This window comes from Ovis aries, chromosome 2 (genome assembly GCF_016772045.2).
Source record: "Ovis aries strain OAR_USU_Benz2616 breed Rambouillet chromosome 2, ARS-UI_Ramb_v3.0, whole genome shotgun sequence".
Classification (NCBI taxonomy): domain Eukaryota; kingdom Metazoa; phylum Chordata; class Mammalia; order Artiodactyla; family Bovidae; genus Ovis; species Ovis aries.
Genome location: NC_056055.1, coordinates 132,578,503 through 132,605,710, shown reverse-complemented (window position 1 = coordinate 132,605,710; position 27,208 = coordinate 132,578,503). Strand labels below are relative to the sequence as shown.

Below are 27,208 nucleotides of genomic sequence, written 5' to 3'. Positions count from 1 at the left end.
TATTCTTTTATTAATTTAAATAAACTTTACTGTCAACTTATGGATTTTAGTTTGACTCTCTTTAATAACTTGTGGTTTACCTTGGTGATAGCACATAGAAATGAAAAACATAATTTTTGCACTGGATTGAATGCTGAATTAGAAGTCTAAAGTGTATATTCCCTACACATACTGTAATCAGTATTCTAAAATTAACATTCTGTGGTCTGTGATTCTTTCATTATTACTTATATAATACCTAATTAAATTAAATGATAAAGACTGTGAAAGTGAAGTCACTCAGTTGTGTCCGACTCTTTGGGACTCCGTGGACTGCAGCTTACCAGGCTTCTCTGTCTGGGATTTTCCAGGCAAGAATACTGGAGCGGGTTGCCATTTCCTTCTCCAGGAGATCTTCCCAATCCAGGGACTGAACCCAGATTTCCTGCATTGTACTGTCTGAGCTACCAGGGAAGTCCAGTGAAGACTATAGGGATCATTGATATCACTCTGGCAGCCCACCCAGCTCTAGATGGTGACTGCTCTAAAACTGAGCAGTTTTAGAGGTCAGCAGCCCTAAAACTCCTGGTCGATGTTGCTATAATTTCAGTTTATATTTTAATTGATTTTAATTTAAAAATTAAAGTTATATGTTGGGCTTTGAGGTTCATTTGCTAGCAGTTTCTATTACATTTCTAAAATGTAGAAGCCTCAAGCTTCTAATTGTTTTCAAGCCTTCTGTTTGAAAATCAAGGTTTCTCATGACAAGAAAGCCTAGAGTGGAAGAAGCAGACTAGAGTATGGAGGAAGTGGGAGGAGACTGGGCTTGTTAAACCTCAGGTGTCGCCACGTTAACTGTATCCTGCCTGCCAAAGACAGTACCACAAGATGATTTTCAGTGGCACACTTTTAGACCCAAACCACAGGCAGGGTTTGGTTGGCTCCCTCTGAGGCCTCATTTTTAAAAACCGAAACAAAAAACAGCTTTTCTGAGGTATAATTGAAATATAGTAAACAGCCTGTGAAGTGTACAATTCCACGGGTTTTGACATATGTATGCACCTATGAAATCACCCCAATCAAAATAATGAGCATATCCAGCATCCTCAAAAGTTCGAATCCTCTCCTATCCCTTTAGCCTTTTTGTGTCTTCGTGTTGCCCTCTGGCTACTCAGAGTCCACTTCCCCATAGTGTTAATACTATAGAAGTGAAAGTATTCCTTCTTTCCCAAGCCAAACAGTCATTCTCTAAGTGCTCCTGGTTTCAAGTAATTATTGCTTTACTTAAAATAACTTGTTAGAAGATACAGTCTCTTAGAGTAGGGCGAGCGTAGGTATGATTCATTTGAAAACCCCTAAATCCTAAGTGATGAGGGTTCTTATATGTTGCTTCGCAATGAGATGTCCGTCCTGAAGGGAGGGCCGCCTCTACTGTGGCCTGACTCTGAGGGCTTATACACATCCAGGTGATTCTGAGAGGTACAAGGCACTCACTGTAGGGATTTTAACCTCATATCTGCTACACATTCATGAGTAATTGAGTGTAATTCCAGTTACTGTAACCCTTTTTTCACCCTGTACTTCAGCCATTCTGTATTTTGCTTTAAGTCTTTATCTTTCTAACCTTCCTGCTTTATAAGGAGACTAGTTAGAGCCTAACATGTTAGGAGGATAAAACAAGGGCCCGTGCGCTGCTGCCCCCCCCGCCCCCCCACCTCCCCACACACACATTTAGATATCCAGAAGCCTGACAAGTTATTTGTCCCAAAGCAAGGACTTCCCAGGTGGTGCTAGTGGTAAAAAATCCACCTACCAGTGCAGGAGACACGGAGGTATGAGTTCCATCCCTGGGTCGGGAAGATCCCCTGGAGGAGGACATGGCAGCCCACTCCAGTGTTCTTGCGTAGAGAAGCCTATGGACAGAGGAGCCTGGTGGCTACAGTCCATGGGTCTCAAAGAGCCGGAGGCAGCTGAGCCAGAGCACACACTGACCTAACAGATGTTCTCCATCAGAGTTTATCATTAATCCCTGATAGTTTTGTAAGTAATCTTGAGTCTGTGTACACTGTATGATATTAGGTGAGTAATTTAACCACCTAAGCTTTGTTTTCTTTATCTGTGAAATAGGAATAAAAGTAATTATTCCATATGGCTTTAGTGAAAATAAATGAATTATTGCAGGTAAATTGCTTTTTACTTTTCTGGACATACCATAAGCAGTCAATAAATGTTTGTTGGTATCATGAGATGTTTACTTCAGAGTAGGACCCGACTCCTTACAAAACTTCTTAAAATTGTTTTTAATCATTTAGTGCTGCTGAATTCATCATTTTGCCCCTTTTTCTTTTCTAGAATCTTAAAGTAACAATTGTAGAATTTGTGACTGTTCACTAGAAAAAAACTTATAAAGCTAGGCTGCATATTTTAGTTGCTTTTTAAAATACAGTTAGCCTAATAGAAAAGACTCTTGGGAGCCTCTTGGACTGCAAGGAGATCCAACCAGTCCATTCTAAAGGAGATCAGTCCTGGGTGTTCATTGGAAGGACTGATGCTAAAGCTGAAACTCCAATACTTTGGCCACCTCTTGTGAAGAGCTGACTCATTGGAAAAGACCCTGATGCTGGGAGGGATTGGGGGCAGGAGGAAAAGGGGACGACAGAGGATGAGATGGCTGGATGGCATCACCGACTTGATCCACATGAGTTTGGGTGAACTCAGGAAGTTGGTGATGGACAGGGAGGCCTGGCGTGCTGCAATTCATGGGGTCACAAACAGTCAGACACGACTGAGCGACTGAACTGAACTGAATAGAAAAGAAAATTAGACTTCCCGTTTATTATTTAACCCAGAACGTTTGTGCTTCCTTTGAGAGTTGAGTCTTACTCTTTCACTTCAAAATGATCTATTTGTTGTTTTGTTTCCAAATACAGGCAGCTGCTAGAGAAGAAATCCTCGCTAATGGAGGGAGCCTGTCACATCACCATGGAGGTATTCTTTTTTGGGGGTAGAATTTCTAATATTCCTACTGCTTAAAATATTTGGTTTGATAAAATGCTGGGACTATGAGGAATTTGATAGCACTAGAGATCTCATCTTGGAAGTTTTTGTGTCTGTCACTGAGGTCACCTGTGTTATGGTAGTAACCAGCTGAAGCTTGATTTGACAAGCCTGTCTGTGTAACAGAACCTGGTCATTCTTCTGAGTTCTTAGGAACTTCATGTTGCCCAAGATAGCCCAGCCAGCCTGGAATGTATCTGACCATTATAGCCAAAGTTCTTAAAGGGGAAAGAAACCTACATAACTGTTTCTCAGCCACTGTTGGAATGTAGCTGAAAGTCAGTTGTACCATATATTGAAGAGCTGTTCTGCCACTCAAAATTCAGCAGATTAATCAAGACAGGATATGAAAAAAATCTTTTTTCAATATTTTAATGCTGTTATAGTATTCCTCTTTGATCATTATAATATGAAGTTACTGGAGAGTTGATCATATCACCAATAAAAATTATGATATGTCTATGTTACTAGCAGTGTTTCTAATATATAAGTTGGTGCCTAGAAAAATAGGTATGTGTAGTTTTTTAGGGAAGTGCATGAAGGTAAATGACCACTGATTTGAAAAATTCAACTCCTACTCTGGGTTCTCCATATCCCTCTTTTCCTGTTTGATTTGTCCATCATGCATTTAGCATTATCTAACATTATAGTTAGCTATCTCCTTCTACTGGAAAGTAGGATCCTCAGTAGGGACTTCTGTTTCATTCCTCCCAGCACCAGAATAGTATTGGCCCCAGCCAGCTCTCCATACATGTGTGTAAGAAGATTGAAAGAATTTTGGTAGAAAACAGTGAGCTGTGGAAAATCTGTATTCAGCCAGGCCTGCAGAAGATTGCTACTGTGGATGAATGAAGTAGAAAAATAGTTCCCAGCATCACTGTATCGATTTACTCTATTATATTCCCCCTACTTTTTCTTACTCTTCACAAATAAATTTCTAACTTAGCTGACTGATAAGCATTAAAGTGAATGAATTGTTTTTTCCCTTCTCTTCCTATTTATTACCTTTTGATGGAGATTCTAATGAATATTAGAATGATGAAAATGAAGAAGGGAAGAAACTGGATATTAGAAACCTCTTAAATGGAATTAAAAGCTTTTGACTAATCTAAAGGTCTAAACCTAATTTTGGAAATGTAAACATGAGGTATTTCATAAAGGTGCTTAGATTTTTTTTTGTGCCTTTTTTCAAAATGTTCAGAAAGTATATACAGTACCTAAATTTTTTAAATATTTTATTTTAGGATGCCTCTATATTACTACTATGTAAGGAGATTACATAGTAATTTTACATAGTATCATGAAGTAATATGTTCTTAATTCTAAATTGATTGGATAGAGAGAGGAAGTAAAATAATTTAACTATAATTACTTATGTAAAGAAAAACATTTTTTTCCTTTCCAGAGCCAATTTTGCCTTTTGGTAGATGTCAGCAGTCAACAAGTGTGCTTTTTCCTTTGGGATAAGAAACTGTAGGATCCTTGTTTGTGATAGTAAATATGAGAGAGGTGTAATTCTACAAGAGGGTAAAAATAGCCAAATCTTATACTGAATAGAAAGAAATAGAGGCTTAATTGTTAGATAATCAGGTTAGATGAACTAATTTCCTTCATTGTGAGAGGATGGTCTCTGTTTACTCAAGTTTTACAGTGTGATAAATTCTACAGAAGTTAGAAGTGACCAAATGAGCTGCAACATTGTAGAGGAAAACCAAACCAATGGTTTTTCTCTCTCGCCAGTGACACTTTATGCCTTTAGGATCTGTGAGGATATTCAGGTCCAGCCAGTGGTGTCTCTGTCTGAAATGCTGAAAGCCTAATATGGTGGAATGGCTGTCAGTGCTTACCCAGATACCCCCTAGACGCTGAGAGTTTCTTAGTAGGCTTTAACAGAACCTATGTAAACATACTTCAAATAATGTATGTGCAAAGGTGTCATTACAGAAAAAGAAAATACACACAAATTTAAAATAGTAAAGAGTTAAATAATTCTAGTACAAATTTATTTGAGACAGACTTTATTATTTGTCTAAAGCTATGGTTAATAATTGTTTTATTATTAATTTATTATATTTATTGTTAATTTATTATTGATAATCTATTATTTAGTCAATGAACACAAATAGAAATTAATTTAAAAATAGTTGGAAAGATGTAAATGTTAACTAACCAAAAGATCATGATCATTCAATTCTTGATTCCAGAGCAAAAAATATAAATAGCTCCTGGCATATTTTTGATACCAGATATGCCTAATGCTTTTTAACATTGTTGTATAATATGCTTTCCACATTATAAATATTACTTGTCCACGAGACAGTAGGATTTCAAAGAATGGTAGTCCTTCTCTTGAAGGATCTTACAGTTCCATAAAGTAAAATATGATAGCATTTCAAAAGGCCACTGATCAAAACTAGTAGGATTATGATATCATCATATTTTAACCAAGATAAGAGTCCCCCTCTTCTTTGAAAAGCACTTAGAAGATGACTTTAACAAACATGTGAATGCTGTAGATGTTAAAACGTCAAAGAGGAGGGAGACAAAATAGGGAAAGGAATTAACGTTTATAAAGCATTTGCTAGGCTCTCTGCTTGACAGTCTCCTTTAATCCTGTTCAGAATGCTGTAGAATAGATACTGTTCTTGTCTTTCAGATGAAGAAATATTAAGGCTCTGAATGTACAGTAGCTTACACCAAAGTATGAGCAATAGTTGTTAGAATTTGAATTTGAACTCAGGGCCTCCTATGTCAGTGTCCTTGTCCTCTGACTTAAGAACCCAAAATAGTGAAAATAGATCAAAAGCTAAAAAAATTTAAATCGAACGCCTTTGAAAAGAGGCACATGATTTTAAAAGTATGTGAGAAGAAATACGAAACATCACTGTTTCTCTTTTAAAATAAAATAATAGCTCTGTTTAATTTTGACCCTAAGTTGAGTTGCTTGTCCTGCTTTAGATGTTAAAACAGAAATGAATTAATATTTTAATTTCCTTATCATAAATATTTCATTGTTTTCTAAGTTCTTGCACATAAGTCAGTTTGACTTTCTGGTTGTTTTTGTAATTCCTGACTATAGGTTTCTAGCGTTGTCAGTAGCAGGTAATAAAACAAATGCAGGTCAGATCATGTTACAATAAAGCTCCCGTATAATTTATGTGCATTTTCAGGTTCTAGGTTTATAAGCCTTTATTTGTTGAAGACGCCAAGGTCAATGAAATAGTTTAATTATAGAAAGTATTATCTTGAACTTGAATGTAGCAAGGTTTGATTGCATATTAATTTATCGAGAGGTTCTGCTTCATTTAAATAAGGAATCTTTTATTTCTGTCTCATTTCTCTTTTTTTTTTTTCCATACAGTCAGAAATATGACTGTGTGGAACAAATGCTAAACCACTTTGATTCCTCTGTGGCTTAGAAAAAGAAACTAAGTAAGCCTGAACACAGAATATCTTTCACGTGTCCAGGTGAAAAGATGCTTTTCCTTTGCTAGCTTGCCTTTTTCTATACTATTTAAACACAGGCTTGCTCCAGAGTTCAGCCCAGAGCCAGTTTCTTCCTCCGTGTGCCCCTCATTCCCTCAGTGATTACTTTAGTCCCAGGACTGAAAACACTGTCCTTATGCTGATGACTCCCAATACCAGAAAGGCGTCACCAAAACCACCCTCATTAAATCACTATTTTTTTCCTTCTGGGACAGCTGCAGTAGGCTCTTTACTGGTCTGTCTACCTCTATGCCTGTTGCTCTGCTGATATTTCTCTTGCTGCCCGGCTAATCTTTTTAAAACTCAGTGTCTTCTTCTCATATTCAAAATAAAACCCAGTGTCTGTATTGGGTTCTTCAAGGGTATACATTGTGTGTTTATCTCTGTCTCTTCATCTCTTCCTTTTCCCCTATAGCAGTAGTGGCTTTCTTGCTGTTTCTCAGACCTGTCAACCCGCTTCCTCTTAAAAGTCTTTTGCGATTTGTTCCATCTCTTTCTGATGGTCTTTCTCTTGTGCCCCCTCCCCCAGATATTTGCATGGTTCACTTTCCCCATCATTTAGATCTCTGATAAAAATGTCACTTTCTTAGAGGCATCTTCCCTATTCTCTTGTATAGTTTATGCATTTCCCATTTGAGTAAGTTCAATGGGGTTACTGACTGTATCTTGTCTGTCACTGTGTTCCCCAGCCCCTAGAAAAGTGCCTGACTATTCTACATAGAAGTAGGTAATCAATGAATATGTTATGTGACCAGTTAAGTGTCAAGCACTCAGAGAATTTTGGGCAGTTTTGCAGATTCTCAAACATCTGAATTTTTCATTAACATGAATGGCATTAATCTCCTTGCTAATTTAGCTTCAAATGCTTAATAAGCAGGCCTTATTTGAATATAGGGTCATGCTTAATCACGGAAAGGCTCAGTTTATTCTGTAACATTATTTCTGAGAATGTATATTAGCAGAGTCAGTTATTTAGTGGAAAAGTAGGGTAAAATAATATGCATTGCTGTATAACTGCCCAACCAGCCATTTTAGTTTCCTTTCTTAGATGCATTATGTATGTAAGATTCCATTTAAACTTCGTCTTAAAGCAAACATAAGTTTGAAAGGCTTACAGACAGAGGAGAAAGAACATAGACTTCAGAATCAAATCTGTATTTGACTTTTGGCTCTGTACTTAGCTAGCTGTATCACCTCAGAGAAATAAATTTTCTGAACTGCAGTTTTCTCATCTGCAAAATCGGATAGTACCTACGTCAGATTATTATAAGACTTAAGTGTGATAATGTATGTAAACATCAAAGTGTCTTGCATATATAGTAGGTGCTTAAAAAACAATAAGCCTCTTAAAAACATAAAAGAAGTAGACAGCACCAAGTCAAACTCTGGTTTGTATACTTAAACCTCTACTGTAACCATTGAAAAAAGGATCACAGTTTGAAAAAGACCCTTATCAAGGAATAAGATTGAACAGTTATTTTAACATTTTCATCTATAACCTGTGATTAGTCTTACTCTATAGGAGGTTCTGTTACCATCTGTATGAAAGCAGTAAATTTTCTTCACACTGTTGACTGCAAAATTTGCTATAAAAATGTCTATTTTCATAAATGCTTCTGTGCTTAATCATCTAATTTGTACATTTCAAATATCCCATGCTATTCAGTGTAGTTTCCTAGTTTCATTTCAAGCAGAAATCTTTCCATATAAATTTTAGAGTGGGTTTAATTATCCTTCTAAAGTTAATCAATAATAGAGTTCTTAAAAGATCGCCTTTTACATATGTGGAAAAGGTTTTCCTTAATATGTATCTTGAACTTAAAACTCAAGGCAGCCTCATAGTAGCATCTTTAGTTACTGACCTTCAGGCAGTGTCTTGACATTCTTAGTAGCATTTTTGAGTTCAAGAGTAGAAGGGCCGGGGGTTGGGAGAATATTGATGCAATTTCTCTTAGAGAGTTTGGCCTGTAATTGTGATTAATAACAGTCGCTTTCACTATCTGGAAACAGACAGGCTGGTTTGTCTGCCTACAATCATGCTGTGATAAATGGAGCTATTTTAACTCTGGTTTTGTGTATCAAAGAAAACAGATGTAGTCTGGAACTGGAGGCTATAGGAAATACAAAGCCTGCTTAACTTAATCTTCATAGCGCTTGTTTTTGTAACTGACGAGCTGGTCAGTTTAAACAACAGCGGTTATGTCAGCCATATATTTAATTTCAATTTATGACTTAAGTTTTTAAGTTGTTCATTTGCTAAAATTATACCTAAGTCCTTATCAGGAAACAAAAAAAAATCTTGATTAAATATAACTAGTCTTAGTTTAAATATTGATGTCTTTACCTAACCAAACTTACTTCCTATTATTCCGACAGTAATTATGGGGTAGCTGCTCATAGCAGTTTTTGTGGTCTTGACATAATCCAGTAGTGTCAGAAACTTTAAAAGTAAGGAGACTACTCAAAGTAATGAGCAAAAGATCAGCTTTGTTAAAAACCTATACTGTGAAATAAAAGACATGCAGATTAACAAGGTGATTATCACTATTTATAGATGACATGATTGTCTTTGTAGAAAATGCAAAAAAATATATACAGAAACAAGATCAGCAAGATTGCAGAATATAAGAGCCCACACCAAGATCAGTTCCATTTTTGTATATTAACAACAGGCATATAGAAACTGCGATTTAGAATGTAGTATCATTTACATTTGCTCCAAAGAAGGCATTTAAATCTAATAAAATATGTACATGCTTATGCATAAATCTAATAATATATATACTGGTCTATGTTCTGAAAATTACAGAATGCTGATGAAAAAATTAAAGGCCTAAACAAATGGAGAGATATGTTCATGGACTGGTACAACACTGGACATGGTATAAGCATGTCAGTTCTCCCTAGAGTGATCTACCTATTTAATACAATTCCTATCAAAAGTTTGGAAATATTTTTAGTAAATATGGAAGAGATTATTCTAAAATTTATATGTTAAGATAAAGGAAATAAGTAGCTGAAAAAAGAACAGCAAGGTCATGGGAATCAATTTATCAGATTTCAAGACTTATAATAATATAGTCATCAAGACTGTGGTATTGGAGGAGTATTGATCCATAGAACAAAATAGAGAACTGAGAAATAGACCCACATGAATGTGTCCAACCAGTTTTGACAAAGATATAAAGCAACCAGTGAAGGAACTATATAGCTTTTTCAACAAATAGTGCTGGAACAATTGGATGGAAATTCATAGGTTAAAAAAAAAAGCCTTGACCTGAACCTCACACTTTATACTAAAATTGACTCAACATAGATAATAGACTTAAATGTAAAACATAAAATAACAAAACTTCTAGAAGAAACAAAAAGCAAGAGAAAATATTCAAGATCTAAAGTTCGGCAGAGAGTTCTTAGACTGTTCACGAAAAGTACAGTCCATTAAAGGAAAATTTGATAAATTGGATATTGTCAAAATTAAAAATGATTGCTCTGTGAAGGACTCTGTTAAGTGGATGAAAAGTTAGGCTTTTCATATGTGCAAACCATATAGCCAACAAAAGATCTATGTCTATAAAATATAAAGAACTCTCAAAACTCAATAGTAAAATGCAAACAGTTCAATTAGAAAATGGGCAGAAGACATGAAGAATCATTTCCCTGAAGAGGATGCACAGATGACAGATAATTACATGAATAGATGTTCAATATCAGTAACCATTGTTGTTGTTTAGTTGCTAAATCATGTCCAACTCTTTGCAACCCCATGGAATAGAGCCTGACAGGCTTCTCCTGTCTGTGGAATTTTCCAGGCAAGAATACTACAATGGGTTGCCATTTCCTTCTTCAGGGAATCTTCTGACCCAAGGACCAAACCCATCTCCTGCATTGGCAGACGAATTCTTTACCACTGAGCCGCCAGGGAAACAATAACTATTATGGAAATGCAAATTAAAACCACAAGAGAAACCACTGTACACTGATCAGAAAGCTAAAATTAGAAACTAGTGGCAGTGTCACATGCTGGCAAGGATGTAAAGAAACTAGATAAATCATGCGTTACTGTTTGGAATGTAGGGTAGTAACATCATTACATAAAAACAGTTTGCAGTTTCTTATACAGCTCAAACTTGTAACGACCATTCAACCCAACAGTTATGCTCTTGGATGCTTATACCACAGAATTGAAGACTTAGGTTCATGCATAAACCTGTACATGTACATTTACAGCAGATTTACTCATGGTAGTCCCAAACTCGAATCAGCTCAGATGTCCTTCACGATTAAATGGCTAATCAAACTATGGTACGTGTGTACCATGGAATGCTACTCAGCAGTAAGAGAAAATGAGCCATAAACACATGCAGCAACTTGGCTGACTCTCCAGGAACTTACCCTACCTGAAAAAAGCCAGTCCCCCCAGATTGGATGCTGTGTGATAGTATTTCTAAAACATTTTTGAAATAGTGAAATTAGAGAAATACAGAACACATCAGTGGTTTCCATGAGTTGCTGTAGGGCAGGGGTGACTATAAATAGGCAACACAGGGCTCCTTGTGGGGATGGAAATGTTCTGGATCTCGACTATATCAGTGTCAATATGCTGGTTGTGATTTTGGTCTTTTGATAGCTATTGGATGAATATAGCCTTTCCAGTATCAAATCTTTATCAGATTACCATAAGATAGCATAAGTTTGTTTTGCTCTTTCTTTCTTGTGATTTGCTTTTTCTCACAAAACTTGAAAGTTGAATATAATATTTTTCCACTGAAGCAGTGTTGTAAATAGTGAGATTCTAAGACCAGACTTAGATTAAAAGCCAATGTAATTCATGATGTAGTTGAACATTTAACTACTTAACTATTTCAACTATGTCACAGTACAGACAGATTTGAGAGCTGACAAAGTCTATTGTAAGAATGTATTGATCCTTACATCTTCCTCCCCATGCAAGCTACAGAGGCTCAGTCGCAGATAGAGGGCAGGGACAACATCGTGTTTGCCACCTCTTACCTTGTGCTGTATATATACCTGTAGTAGCTTCCAGCTTCAGATGTATTTTTTCAGCCACTAGGAAGGAATAGGTAGCTTGGATAATAACCAATTCTCTTTGGACCTCTAAAGAGAACACTCTGTCCCTTGCACTTTTATGACCAAGATTCTCTTCAGTGGGCTTCCCTGGTGGTTCAGAAGGTAAAGAATCTGCCTGCAATGCAGGAGACCTGGGTTCAATCCCTGGGTTGGGAAGATCCCCTGGAGGAGGCCGTGGCAACCCAGTCCAGTATTCTTGCCTGGAGAATTCCCATGGACAGAGGAACCTGGCGGGCTATAGTCTGTGGGATCGCTAAGAGTCGGACACGACTGAGCGACTAAATACAGCACAGAGCATAGTACTCTTTTAAGTACTAGATGTTAGCTAGTCTCAGAATACCTCTACTATATTATCATATTGTTATAGACTCATTAGCTTTTCGTAGCTATTTTTTCAGGTGATTAGCAATGAATCCTAATAGGTATTTTCAAATGTAAGATCTGTTAAAAGTGACTTTGCTGCTGCTGCTAAGTCGCTTCAGTTGTGTCCGACTCTGTGCGACCCCAAAGATGGCAGCGCACTAGGCTCCCCATCCCTGGGATTCTCTAGGCAAGAACACTGGAGTGGGTTGCCATTTCCCTCTCCAATGCATGAACGTGAAAAGTGAAAGAGAAGTTGCTCAGTCATGTCCGACTCTTAGTGACCCCATGGACTGCAGCCCACCAGGCTCCTCCGTCCATGGGATTTTCCAGGCAAAAGTGCTGGAGTGGGGTGCCATTGCCTTCTCTGAAAAATGTCTATAGACATTGCTAAATGTCCCTTGGGTTGCAAAATTGTTTCTGTTGAGAACTGTTGATATAGTGCAAAGGCTCCTAGAGATTTGAAGGAAGAGAGTGAGGTTCTGTGACATTCCTTCTCCTGTCTTAGCTAACATAGAGGAACTCCTGAGTATATCTAAGAAATAATGTCAGAATGTAGAGAATGCAAGGCAGATAAAATCAAAGGAAAGTAAAGAAATCCAGATTGGATATTTGCATCCCTACTCTTTATCTAAAATGGCTTATAGGTAACTGTGGTTCACTATAGTTTAACTGACATTTTTTTTTTAAATTCTTACTGTGTGGATACGTTGTATTATGGAAAGTGAAAGTGTTAGTCCTTCAGTTGTGTCTGACTCTGCCACCCCATGGACTGTAGCCCACCAGGCTCCTCTATCCATGGAATTCTCCAGGTAAAAGTACTGGAGTCCCTTCTCCAGGGGATCTTTCTGACTCAGGGATCGAAGCTGGGCCTTCCACATTGCAAGCAGATTCTTCACTGTCTCAGCCACCAGAGAAGCCCTGTATTACGGAACAGGACTACAAAAATGAATAAAACATGACCCTTCAAGGAACATGTGATGTTTTCTGTCCTTTTCTGCCCTTATCATGTTATTTGGTCTGCTTACTTGCTTTCAGCTCGGTTGTATAGGCATTAATTGCCACTTGGTTTAAATTTTGAGCTTGTCAATCCATCTTCTGGGGACACAGCAGAATTAACACTTGATTGTGTTCTGAAGACAGATTGAATCCAGCTCTTGTATTCTGCTATCATCTTAGTCATTCAGATTTTCTTGTTTCATAATCTCTAAAGACCTATTCAAGGATCTGTAAGATCTTAGAGCTGCTGTAGAAACTGCACAGATAAAACCTTAGCATAGAGAAAAATGACATTTAAAAATATTTAACAAGAAAAGAATCTTATACCAGATTTTTTAATTGCTTTGTTAAAAGTCCATGGTATCTATGAATTTTTCATCTTAATATTAGAAGTGTCATTAGTAGTAGAAAATAAATCAGATGACTTTAATAAAGAAACCAAACATGACTTTAAGTATCCACTAAACATTAAATCAGAGACATTAGTTTGCCAACAAAGGTCCGTCTAGTCAAGGCTATGGTTTTTCCTGTGGTCATGTATGGATGTGAGAGCTGGACTGTGAAGAAAGCTGAGCGCCAAAGAATCGATGCTTTTGAACTGTGGTGTTGGAGAAGACTCTTGAGAGTCCCTTGGACTGCAAGGAGTTCCAACCAGTCCATTCTGAAGGAGATCAGCCCTGGGGTTTCTTTGGAAGGAATGATGCTAAAGCTAAAACTCCAGTACTCTGGCCACCTGATGCGAAGAGTTGACTCATTGGAAAAGACTCTGATGCTGGGAGGGATTGGGGGCAGGAGGAGAAGGGGACGACCAAGGATGAGATGGCTGGATGGCATCACTGACTCGATGGACGCGAGTCTGAGTGAACTCCGGGAGTTGGTGATGGACAGGGAGGCCTGGCGTGCTGTGATTCATGGGTCGCAAAGAGTCGGACACAACTGAGCAACTGAACTGAACTGAACTGAAACATTAAATCAGGGCTTCCCAGGTGGCTCAGTGGTAGAGAATCCACCTGCCATTGCAGGAGATGCAGGTTCTGTCTTTGGGTTGGGAATCTCCCTGGAGGAGGAAATGGTAACCCATTTCTAACTGAAGAGCCCATTTCATCATTTTTCTTGCCTGAAAAATCCCATGGACAGAGGATCCTGGTGGGCTACAGTCCAGAGGAACTTGGTAGGCTACAGTCCATGGGGTTACAAAGAGTCAGACATGACTGAGCATAGCATTAAATTAGAATTGTGGATAGTCATAGTCTTATCTCATGTGTCTTTAAAAGCTGGATGTTAGTATCCCTCAGTTGGAGATCTGTTACTTACTTTCAACATGTACCAAAATCCAACACACACACACACACACACACAGGAATGCCTTATAGTACAAGCAAATGGACAGCTAAGTCCTCTTTTCTACCCCACATCACTGCCTCCCAAAGAAATATCCTCATCATCAAATCACCAGATTCTCCAAAGAGCCGGAAGTTTCTTGGGGCCAGAACCTCATCTGACAAGGGATCGGTGTCCCTTTAGCACTAGTTTCTTACATAATCCACTAGTAGATTAGTTGAATTAATGAAATCTTATACAAAGTCAGTGCTTAGATCACTCATACAAGCAGCTAAATCTAGAGGTTCTTCTTTAAATGACCTATAGAATAGTGTTAAAAAGATGCTTAAACCAGAGCTTTCAAAATACAGTTGTTAAAATAATGGTTAGGTACTTTTAACTTTGGCTAAATTCTGATTCTAGGCTTTGGCTTCAGTAATCTTCTAAAAGTCCAGCCCGTTTCATAATTTAAAACATAAGTGTATAATAGATCTTTTCAACCTTATAATCAACTCCATAATTCAAAAGTTTTTAATTTGGCTGAAAAGAATTCTGGCTAGCAGACACTAGATGTGTCCCTTTTAAGATGAGATTATTTGGTAGTTTCTGCTAATTCTTTAGTCCCTTCCAAATAATTTTTGGTGGCTAGACTGGCCACAGTGTCCACATATTCCACACAGGACTCCCATTACCTGTCTCCCTTGTATACAGGTCAGTTCATTCTTTTCTGTTGATTTCCACATAAAGTGTATTCCTTCTTGGAGCTATTAGCATCCAGAGGGGACTGTTTCGCCTATGATTTCAAAGATCATCCCCCAAAGCTTCTATTTTCTCTGTTCCAAAAGTATAATTTTTAATATGTACTGTATATTGTGGAAAAAACACAAAATATTTATTTTATTCTGTCTGTATGAGAAATTCTAAAACAGTGAACTCCACTCTTAAGCAAATTTCCTCCCGTTATTTTTCTGTAATGTTTATTATTTGGCTGGCTTATGATTTTTGTGTCTTTAAAAATATATTTAAGACTCTTCAATACCTGACTTGAGCATTCTGAACGTTGAAAAAATGTGAATTGTGGCATGCAGGGTCTTTTTCTTATGTTGGGAAATGGTGGGCGTGGCTTTTTCTAGCTCTGCTGTTGGCTCTCAAGCTAGGTTTATACTTCTAGAGAATCAGAAGTCAAAGGGATGTATCTGAGTCAGTAGTCATGAATACCCCCACACATCAGATAATCTTGGTCTAGAAAGAGGAATAAACTTCATGTAGTATGAATGTACACAGGCCTTTTCATGGATAGCTATTCATACAGGAAATGTTGAAATAGTCTTGACTGTCTGTTATTTGCTGTTTTCATTCATCCATTCTCCCCTTTAGGTATGGCATGTTGCATAAAGGACAGAGTGTTGTTTCTACCTTTTCTGAAAATGAGTCTGTAAATGTTTAAGTAGCTACTGTATAGTTATGCACACACAATGTGTTACATATGTCCAGATCAGTCTAACTAGCTAATTTCTAAAATTCCTAGCAATGAAAATAAAATGGCATTATTATTGCTGTTGTTTAGCTCTAAAAAAATAAAAGTCTTCTACTTTCAAGTGTGATCTCCCCTTTGGGATTAGGGCCTTTGATGTTTCATTGTTGTGTTTTAATTTATTAATTCATCTGAGGCAGCCAGAGAAGAAGGTTCTCTAGAATTTTATGAAGACTATTTCCAATAATCTCTTTACCATAAATGCTCATTAATAATTTCTGCTTAAGCTCTATTTTCCATTTGTACATTTATCCTGTAGTGTAGTTGACTTAAATTGTTAAGCAAAACCAAAAAGATTTCTCATCCCTTAAATTGCATAAATTGTGATTTCTCACTTCAGTATAAATTTTCTTACCACTAACAGAAGAAGCTCACAGACCTCTGCCATCAGATCATCAGGGGGTTAAATTCTTTTATCAGATATGTTTATGAGGGGCCACAGCCATGCTGCCTGTACTGCCTTTCTTTCTTTCTTTCTTTCTTTTTTTTTTTTTTTACTTTCTAGTTCACTAATCAAATGTATGTTAGATTGATTATTGTAAAAGTATAAACCATAGAAAATTTGACAAGATAGATGTGTAAATTATCCTTCTGACAGAACTAATGATGCACTCCAAGCACCTTCTGTTTTCCAGCGCTTGGTGAGTGACTTCATTAAATATGCAATGGCTGTTGGGTGGCTTCTCAGACGATGGTTCAGTTCCTTGTGGAATTGCATTATTACTAGAGGTGTAAAGCCAGGCAGACAAGCTAGCTGTTGGGCATCCTGCTGAGGTTCTAATGTGCTCCATCTTGTTGGAGCAGTTGTTTGCAGTCTTTTCAGGACAATTACATCCATAACCACAGGACACATTCAGTGAAACTATATTACAGATAACAGTGGAGACTGGCATTGACTGCTTTTCACCCCACTCTCCTGAGTTGCTTCAGTGTCGGTGGCTTAAAATAATGACACTTTTACCACTCACAGAGTAGGTTTATTTTCTTTTTAATACCCTGGAGCAAATCTAGAAATAACTGATTTGTAACTTTAAGTGTTAAAATCATCGGATATTTGAGGTGAAAAGATCTTGTAGATTCTAATCCCTTTGCAGATGAGCAAACTCAGGCTGAGGCATTGTGATGAGTTCTCAGGGAGACAGTAGGGGGACCTGGTAGGACATCTTTCAGGTGGCAGAGATTGCATGAGTAGAAATTTGTATGTTCAGCTTCTGATTTTAAAACTCTTTTAAACAGAATTTTTCTTTTGAATTTAAGATTTTTTTCTCCTGCTGTAGAGCATTTTCCCTCATCTTAATACCAGCAGTACTTTTTTATTTCCAGAAGCCAAGCAGAATATTTTGCTTTCTGAGAATGTCATGGTATTTATTATTTTAATGACAATTGATTGTTTCCTGGGAAACTAGACAGAAAAGATGGTTTGATTTGAGCTTAAAATGGTATTTAAGATTTCCAAAAGGCAGATACTATGTTGTATCACTGCATCCTGATAAATGGGAGTGCATTTTAGAATGACAGGCTGAATGTTTTAATGAAAGAAGCTTTCCCATTTTAGTTTGCCAATTAAATCATTGTTGATGACTTAGATCATTAATGAACATTTGTGGAAAATGACCATTTGAATTCAATTATTGCAATAATACATTTGACAAGTACTGACCACAAATAATTCTAGCCATAAATAAGGTTTATCCATTTTTCCACGGATAAGTCAACATCTTGCTTTGCCTTTTAATGCCACAGCAAGTTGATGTTTCAGAATTCTTTTATAGATTAAGTACATATCCTTTCTTACAAAAGTTCTACTTAGAAAAGATTATGTTTTTCATTGAATGCCTTCTAAAGTATAATTTATGCTGCTGTTATATTCGTTAGTCTCAGAATAAATTAGCAGGACTTAGAAAACAAGAAGGGAAACATATAGTATGTAAAATCTGATAATTATATTTAAGATGGTTTTTGATTTATTCAGTGTATTTGATTTATTCAGTGACTAAAAAAACTCTAATTCTGGAAAAACAACAGGAAGAAAAATAACCATTATTTGAACATGCAAATTTATTATAAAGTCACATGGAAAGAAAATGCAAATGGAAAGCTTCATAACCAGATTTTTTTTCTTAAGCCCAAAGTTCAGATTTTTTCAATTTTTTAAACGATTTTGTCCTTCTCAGAATATTTTATGGATATATATATCTTGTCATTTTTGCTCTAGTATACCCCCCCCAAAAAAATCATCTGGATGTGTTTTCTTTAGTTAATTTTATTTTCTCTGAAACTTTGGCATGTTTTGGTAAAGACCAGAGGTGGGTTCTTTTGAAACGCATGTTTTTCTCATTTTGTTATTTGTAAAATGGGCCATAATCTCAGTCCAAGCTTCCTCCATCTCCATTTTATAGTCTGCAGAGAAAGGAGATACTGTGGAGCACAGGCTTCCCCTGGGAATACATTGGGCTTAATGAGCTTGATAGTCTGGTGGGCTCAATAAATCAAATAAAGCAAAACATTTCTCATTTTTGAATAAAAGCATTTATCACACAGTGTTTGTTCATTCATGGTCGCAAGATTGATTGGTTTCCAGCATCATAGTGTATATTGAAGCATTTTTGATTTTGTTTTTTCAGTGGGCAAGTTACGGAAGCAGTGGCTAAAGGAAAGTATCTCTGATGTCGGCTTTGGGATGCTGAAGTCTGTCAAGGAATATGTGGACCCCAATAACATCTTTGGAAACAGAAACCTTTTATAAATCCATTACTATTGCTAAGAAAAATGTCACTTTTATTTTAAGTCTTTAACTATGGTTATACCAGTAATCAAATATATCATGGACTTTATTTCAGCTGCATTTGTTTGTTGGTTTAAAATAAGTTTGTTTCATTCTGTGGTTTGTTTTGTTTCTGCATCTATGGATTGACAGATGGTATTCCTAAATCTCTCTCATTGTAGGTGCATTAGTTTACAGCCAACTGGTTGTCATTTCAAATTTCAGTCAGGCAGCACAAGGCTGGCTCCCAGTTGTTATTTCAGAGGAGGATGCTGCCAGCTGTTTTGTATTGATGTTTCTTCTTGGGGAACAAAGGCAGATTTTGGTGTCATCTATTGTTTCTCTAGCCCCCTTTTTAAAAGAATTTTTCTGGGAAGCAGCTATGTAGGGAAGGATTCCCCTGAGCAGTTATATACATGTATGTTTTTTTAAGAGAGCGTTACTAGTGTGAGTAGGCCATTAAGGGAGAATACCCATGGAAGAGTATAGGCACCCTCTTACTTAGGATGCCTCTAGTTCTGTAACATGCTTGGCCTACATTTTTATTTGAAATTAGTATCCAGTTATGAAACCTTAAATCATTAGGATGATTTATTCTGTCAGGGGACATCTTTTGTTCTCCATATTTCTGTTTCTGCTGAGGTATGAGTTGAATTTGTATCACTGAGATAACGCATGGTTATATCCTAATCCATTCTTTATATGTTTTATAAGGAAGGCCGATGTCTCATTCATTGTATGTGAAGAAAAGGTTTACCATGAAAGGAATGCCTCTATTCAGTTTAGAGTACTGATGTTTCTCATTTCGCATTCTTGTTGCTGAGATGCAGAAGAAGCTGCAACAGGAGCAGAAGAGGAAGACTCCGTACACTGAGTGTCTCCAGTTCAAAGAATTGTTTGGCTAAAGAAACGCAGTCATCATTCAGCTACTGAAATACGAAAACCTCAATAGTTTCAATGAGAAAAAACTTTTTGTAAAAACATTAGCCCAAACAACATGAAAAATTTCCATATAAAAGTAAAGTTTCAATTTAGTTTTTAATAATGGTTTAATGCCTTTTTTGAATTACTGGTTTAACCTAAATTTTTAAAACAGTAGTTATTAATACATGTGCCATAATAAAATGTTTGAAATATCATATTTCTTAAATAATAGAACATTAACCACATATAGCAAACATTTTTACATTCAAACCTACATATTAAAATAAATAGTTACTTTGAATCACTGTTAAGGTTCATGATTCACATTTTGGGATGGATTCTTTTATTAATGCAATACCTAACTTTTGATAATTTTTTTAAAATTAATATTTGATCAGCTAATGTAAGTCAAAATGCAGACAGTCCTTTAAAAGGACACGCTGTCTGTTTATGTAGCAACAGCTCCAAAGTATTTTTGGGCAGTTTGATACCTTTTATATCTGAAGTAGCCTTAACCAGAAAAGTGAAAATCTAAAATTGACAAAGTGATATTTTTAAGACTTCAAAATGATAAATAATTTTTAACAAAATTGGCCTCAAACTAATAAACTTAAAATCTGTAAGCAAATAAAATTGAACTGTTAGTTTAACAAAAACAAAATATTTATTTATTAAATGCTGCCTCTCTTCATTGGTGATTTATTTTTAATTATAAAATTCCCAGCAGATCTTTACTTCAAGCCCTTGATGTTTGAAATAGTTGGATACCTGATGAAGAAATTAACACTTGCTTCTAGGGTTATAAGAATCTCAGCTTTAGAAAATGCATCTATTCATGAAACTAATTTCTCTAATTGGTGATCAAAATGTAAAATTTAATGCAGTACTAATATCTCACTGACGTGTATACATGTTTCTGAGTAATATTTTTACAATAAAACATAGATTCATAAGCAGATCCATTCCTTTGCACGTGGTTGTTATAACATTCTTTCCCAGGGAGGTCAGGTTTCAGCAACCTCAGAATTAGGAAATGTAACACCTGAAATTGTTGGTTCACTATTCTACATGAACCGTATGGAAATTAGTGATTTATGCTTTTGTTTTTCTTCTCCCATGCATGCCTGACTCCCCAACCTTGATTTTGTAGTGATGACTGCATTTTGTAGCTTGAATCATTTCTACAGGGATGAGTTTGGAACATATGAACACTTGTCAGTACTGTTTCATTCTGATTTAGTAAATCAGAAAGCCTTTCCCTGCTTCCACACTCCTGCTGCTGAGAGGCGCCTGAGCGTATACTTAGTGTCTGCAGAGAGCTGAGTTCTTGCATACACACAGAAGCACTTAAAACCTTGCCTCCTGTTTCTGAAATATCTGAAAATGGCTTCATAAAAGTTAAAGCCAGGGGATGTTGCTTATGTGAGGCTTGAATAAGTTTATTTATGTAGCCTGTTTGGTTTTCAGGATTGTATAACATTGATTTGTCTTTCTAAAACTAGTCTTATTTCTAATATTTTATTTGATGATGTCACATTTGAGTTGGCGTTTTAGTGGGAATAGGAATTGCTGCTAGTAAGAAATGGCATTGAATACTAAGGACTCAGTATGAACAAGCTTTATTGACCCTTAGAGAAATGGTTGCCTTAATGTTTGGTGCACTTTACCATGTATAAGTGAGATTATTATACTAAGTAACATGAGCTTTTTTAGTTTTAGTTAGAATTGCAAAAGCCACATGTTTATTTTGCCCAGCATTTTACCACAAAGAAAGAGGATTAACTTCTTTCCTGTGTTGAGGAATTGGGAGTTTCTTCTTAAATAGTAATCTTACCTAAATTAAGCTAATTATGAAGCGGAAGCCTTCTGGTATACATAGCTATGTTGATGTATTTCGGAAAACAAAAATACAGTGAAGGATGAGCTTCTGTCAGTGTGTGTATTAAACCAGATACAGATGGTTACAAGAAAACCTCTTTCAGAATATCCCTTTAGTAACTGCTAAGTAAGTCCTAGCTTGCATTTTTTAAAATGACTTTTGCATGTTGGCTCCAGTGATTTTCTGCTGTCATATCCTTTTATATTTTCTACTTCCTAACTATAGTTGATCAGCAAAGCCCTGTGGTCCCAGGCTGAAGCCTGTAACCTCAGCTGCTCCAATGGGCTGAGTTTGGTTGAGCATTTATTCTATGTAAACATAGGACACAAATATTTATTATGCATCGATGCATAAACTACATATGTGGGTGCTTGAAGCAACCAAGGTGGAATTCTGTGGAAAGCATATCTACATTTTCAGAAGCACTAAGACAGGAGTTAAAGACAGCTTTAATAACTTTTTGTTACCACTTAATCTTTAGCAACTTTAGTTTTAATTAGGGTTTAGCTCATGGTGTGTGAAAAGCCAAAAATAAGAAGTGCCAGGTTAGCTCTGAAGAATCCAGAACCACCTTTGGCTTAACGAGTTCTGGAAGCTTAAAGTCTTCACATTCCCAAATGAGCCACCTGTCAATATATGTGTTTAATCCCTACTAATTTCATATGCATTGATGCTGAAATCCAGGAAGTATAAAAGATTGTTTTAAACTATTGAAATACAGTGTGTGACATAAAGTATGTAAGTTACTCAGCTTTCTTCTCCCTAAGCCAACTGTTTGTCTTTAGTATGAAATATAACTGTAAAAGCTACCTGTAATGTCACCAGATTATAGAAACTTATATTATTAATAAAATGGACCTGGGTCTAAGAGATTTTTTTCTTCAAGGGGAGTATGAAGGTGTTTGTTCTTCTGTTTGCAACTGGGTTTGTCTTTCAATTTTAGTTCTTCATCTTCATATTTCCACTAATTTGGAAAGAAAATTTTTATAATTTTATTAATGAAGCATAATCAAGTACAACCTAAATATAACTAAATCCTTTTGGATTTATAGCTGAGTATATTGTTAGCTAGGTTTTATTACTTTCTAATTATTTTAAATCAATGTTATATTCCTAGGAGGTGTTTAGTTTCCTGTGAACCTGAAGCATTCCCATTTGAACTTTGGAAGATCCTCAAAGAATGAGCACTTTTGTGCTCTTCTAACCACAACAATTCCTTAAGAAACGTGAGTAAGGACCACTGAAGCCAAAGAACCATCATAGAATTAAGTAACTTTAATTCTGTGAGCATGAAAAGATTTCTTTTTGCTTCCCTAAGGAGTTTACTTTATACATTTTTTCCCCACAAGGAACAAGATAATACATTAAGCATCATTAAAAACATTTTTCAAATACTCTGAACTTCCAAATGAGAGAGAGAGAGAGAGAGAAAGGAAACAAATGTTTTAGTGTGGGTTTCTGAGTAGCATATGTACATGTTTTTAAGGCATCTTATTGTTGATAGTGTTTTTTGTGAGCACCCTATGATGAAACCTGTTGTTTAACCACTAAAGCAGTCCTGTTCACATATCCAAAAAAGACATGAAGCATACGTGTGCTGGTATACAGTTTCTATAAATAATTATTTTTTGAGCTATTTAAAGAATATTCCCCCAAAGCGTACAGTGCCTTGTTGGGATTTTTTTTTCCCCTCCCATGAAATAGCCATTATTTAAAATGAGTGGGAGAGGATTAGTCTTTAAAGACAGAGCTTGTGTAGCAGTTCAAAGCTATTCCTCTTCGAAAACACATTAGGAATTAAGTAGTTGTATGTAGAAACATGGAAGACCCCTTCCACAGTGTTGGTTTCAATCACCTATTCTTGCATATTTAACTAATTGTGTGGTAGACCTGTACTCTTAAGTACACCTAGTCAGTCAGTGGGATTGACATGTACTTTCTTGCATTTTCATTCCTACTGTCCCAACTTAGTCGCCCTAAGATGTGGCTCGGTGGACGTGGCATACTCACTGTGTCATGGAGACGCCCACTACACATTTTAGCTGTTTGCTCGCACAGCTCCCTGAGGAGCAGAGCCTGGAGTGGGGGAGGGGGGTTGGGGTTCCCATTCCTTCCGTTGTGTGTCAGTCCTTTTTTGTGTGATGGTGCCTTCAGAGTAATAAATATTTCTGTTTCTGAACAGTGATAAATCTTATGAGAAATACGTGTAGGTTGTGTTTCCTGATTTTTGTCCTTTTCTTGCTAAGCCTGTGAAATACTTTGGCTCTGATACAACTTGACTTGAATAATGTCTTATCCCGAGTCTTCCTCCAAGGCAGTGCATCTTTCCTGCCAGTACTGTAGTCACCTTTTGGGAACTACACGTGGGTAAGCACTTGTATGTAAGCCATTATACTGCTGTAACTAATGCGTACAAACAGTTCTTCTCTTTACACTAATAGTCTGCAAAGTGGATATGTAGTGGGAAGGAAAATTGCTAAGGGACTCCAGTGTAGCTTTGTCAGTTCATACTGAGCCATACTGTTTTCAAAGGGCTCGACACAGTCTGTTTACTGTGCTTTCAGTGTATGTTTGGATTCTCCTTTTACTGCTTTTCCTAGACTGTACTGTTCTATAAGTAAATGCCCATGTGTGATTTTTAAGATGTGCTGGGGAAAAAATAATAAAACAATACCCAAACCACTCATTGTTACAGAAATTGTTGCTTTGTTCTTGTTGATTTCATTTAATCTTTGTTGACAGCTTCATGCTATCCTCCCAGAATGACACAGGCTGTTCCTGTAAGTAGTCTCTCCAGTAGTGAATGACCAGTGAACAGATGCTGATTTGTCCCTGCCTGTGGTTCCCACACTGGAGGGAAGGTTGGAGCTGTGTGGACTCTGAAATAACTAGGGATTGAACCTGTTAAACCCGGTCTTGATACATTTCAAGATTATAGCCCTTATAAGTTAGTTATAGTTAGTTAAAGCAGTTTTCTACTTGGCTCATATAAGGCTCAGTCTGAATGAACCTTAGAAATCATCTCGTCTTACTTTTGGTCAAACATAATTGCTACCAAACCTTTCCATCCCCCCAGGCCACAAACAGATAACCTTGTCCTGTACATTTGCTGTGACCACATGGGAATTTATTGCCTTTCTAGCAAGCCTTTTCCCCATTTCTGAAATCTTCCAGAATTCATAGGTTTTTGCCTATTAGACCAAAATCTGTGTCCTTCGGTCCATTAATGTGACTTCTGTCTTATCTACTCATAAAGATTGTGCTGTTGCTCTGCTGCAGGGCAGCTCTTCAGATATTTAAAGACCGCTCATGTTCCCCTAGATTTTTCCAGTCAGCTGTTGCTCCTGTCACTTCTAGACCCCTATCTGTCTCCATATATGCCTACTTGATGTTCTTAAAATGAGGTGTCAAGGCCTACATGTTCCAGAATAGTTCCAGTGATTTCCTTATTCCTTGTTCCGATATTTTTTAGTCACTCATGCATCTGTGCTGGACCCTGCCCTGGCACCTCACACTGACCTTGAATTCAACAGTTTGTCTTTTCTGCATGTTCCATTTTGGCCACATCTCCATGGAGGCTGATTATTTTAATATATATATAAAGCCTCATTACTTATATCTATTCTTACTAAAATTTGTGTCTTGCTCTATTTAGTTGCAGATTTTCAAAATTTTAGATTCTTGGCTCTTACAAGGAATATTGTTTGCCCCATCCAGCTTTGGGACAGCAGTAGAATTGAGACGTGTGCTGTCCTGAATTCCCATCCAAGTAATGGCAGGTCTGTGGAACTCATAGCCAGGGCCTGTCCAATAACGCATCCAGGAAAAAGCATTCAAGAGTCAGGGCGCTAGCATTTCCACTTAGCATGCTGTTGTGCACCTCTTTTTTGCATTTTGTCAACAAATAGGCTTTCTTTCAATGAATCAACGTTTATGCCAGACAGATACTAAACATGCAGTTACATCTACTTGATTTAAATCTCCAGATGCCAGACTGAAATCCTTTGATAAACCTTACTGCTCCAGTTTTCCTGTGCTACCCTATCAGAAAAACAAATGGGGTCTTACTGCTATCACATTTACTTTTGCCTGTGTTTGCCCTCAGGGGCCTCTTTCTTTTTCAGTATACTTGTAAACTCAACTTGTGCTGCATTTTCTGATGTCTGTTGATTGGGTGTAGTATTGGCTGATGGAAACCTCTAAATCCATTCTAAAGTTCGGCTACACCCTTTGTACCTTATTGTGCCCACAGTAGAGCTGGAAAGGTAATTTTTTTAATGACTGAAATGTGTCACGCTATAAGCTATACAATAATTTAGGAGAAGTTAGAGTTCTAAGAACACACCAGAAAGTATTCTAGTCTGGAAATTGTGTAGATGCTCAATTTTTATCTGCCAACTACAAGTCACTTTTCCTAATTGGGCCTAATATCTTTTGTAAAATAAAAATCTCTGATGTCCCTTCTGACTGAGTCTGAGTAATTCTAATTGCTGCTGTTGCTGCTGCTAAGTCGCTTCAGTTGTGTCCAATTCTGTGCGACCCCATAGATGGCAGCCCACCAGGCTCCCCCGTCCCTGGGAGTCTCCAGGCAAGAACACTGGAGTGGGTTGCCATTTCCTTCTCCAATGCATGAAAGTGAAAGTGAAGTCGCTCGGTCATGTCCCACTCTTTGTGACCCCATGGACTGCGGCCTACCAGGCTCCTCCGTCCATGGGATTTACCAGGCAAGAGTACCGGAGTGGGGTGCCATTGCCTTCTCCAGATTCTAATTGAGTCTCTCTATTTTTGCTTAACACTAGATGTCTTTAGTGGTGAAGAACCCACCTATCAGTGCAGGGGACATAAAAGACATGAGTTCAGTCCCTGGGTCAGGAAGATCCCCTGACGGAGGGCATGGCAACCCACTCCAGTATTCTTGCCTGGAGAATCTCATGGACAGAAGAGCCTGATGGGCTACAGTCCATAGAGTCACAGAGTCAGACATGACTAAAGCGACTTAGGATGTACTACCCTAGAATTGATTATTGTATTAATAACTTTTTAAGTTACCCCTTATTAGCCGGACACTGCTGGGCACTTAACCCTAGACAAGAAGTTCTGATTGTAGTCACAACAGCCCTGTAAAGTGGCTGGTATTGTCCTTCTTTTGCCAGTGAAATAATTGAGGTTTGCTCAGTCACGCAGTCATGTCTGACTCTTTGCGACCCCATGGACTGTGGCCCGCCAGGCTCCTCTGTCCATGGAATTTTTCAGGCAAGAATAATGGAGTGTTTTGCCATTTGCTTCTCCAAGGGATCAAACCTGCATTTCCTACATTGGCAGGAAGATACTTCACCACTGTGCCACCTGGGAAGCCCAACTGAGGTTTAGTGAGGATGAATGACACCCACTGTTAGTAGCCGGGAAGTGGCGTTCCCAGAAGATGGAGCCAGGTCGGACAAAATCAAGTGCCTCTGTGCTGGCTTCTTCACTGCTCTAGGCGGTTTGTGCTGTGTAGTCGGTCAGAAGTTAGATGTATACAGAATTTCTGCCTTTTAAAGTAGATTATTAGTCATTGCCTTCTGCTGAAGACCACAAGTAAGGAAACAGAGTCTCCTAAGTACAGAGGAAAGACTGCTATCTTCGTGACTACATGCTATAGAAATACCAGGAAGCCTTTTGTCCCAGATGCTGTCATGCTCTGTAAATGTTTAATCCACAGGGTCCTGTGATGATGCCTTTATAGGTTTAATATGAAACTCATAAAAGGAAGTGCTGTTTGACTAATTTAATAAATTTGCATTTTTATAATTTTTATACTGTAGTCCTTTGAGCT

General features: G+C 37.3%; 1 protein-coding gene across 7 annotated transcripts in view; it reads left to right on the top strand.

The window, feature by feature from the left end:
• AGPS (alkylglycerone phosphate synthase) overlaps window positions 1-24,075 on the top strand; it is a 133,574-nt gene extending 109,499 nt beyond the window's left edge. For all 7 annotated transcript variants that reach the window (XM_060409730.1, XM_060409731.1, XM_027964810.3 and 4 more), the window contains 2 exons: window positions 2,910-2,967; window positions 18,451-24,075. In XM_060409730.1, the coding sequence (XP_060265713.1) occupies window positions 2,910-2,967; window positions 18,451-18,572 (180 nt within the window). In that variant the 3' untranslated portion in view covers window positions 18,573-24,075. The remainder of the gene's footprint in view (window positions 1-2,909; window positions 2,968-18,450) is intronic.
• Window positions 24,076-27,208: the final 3,133 nt, after the last annotated feature.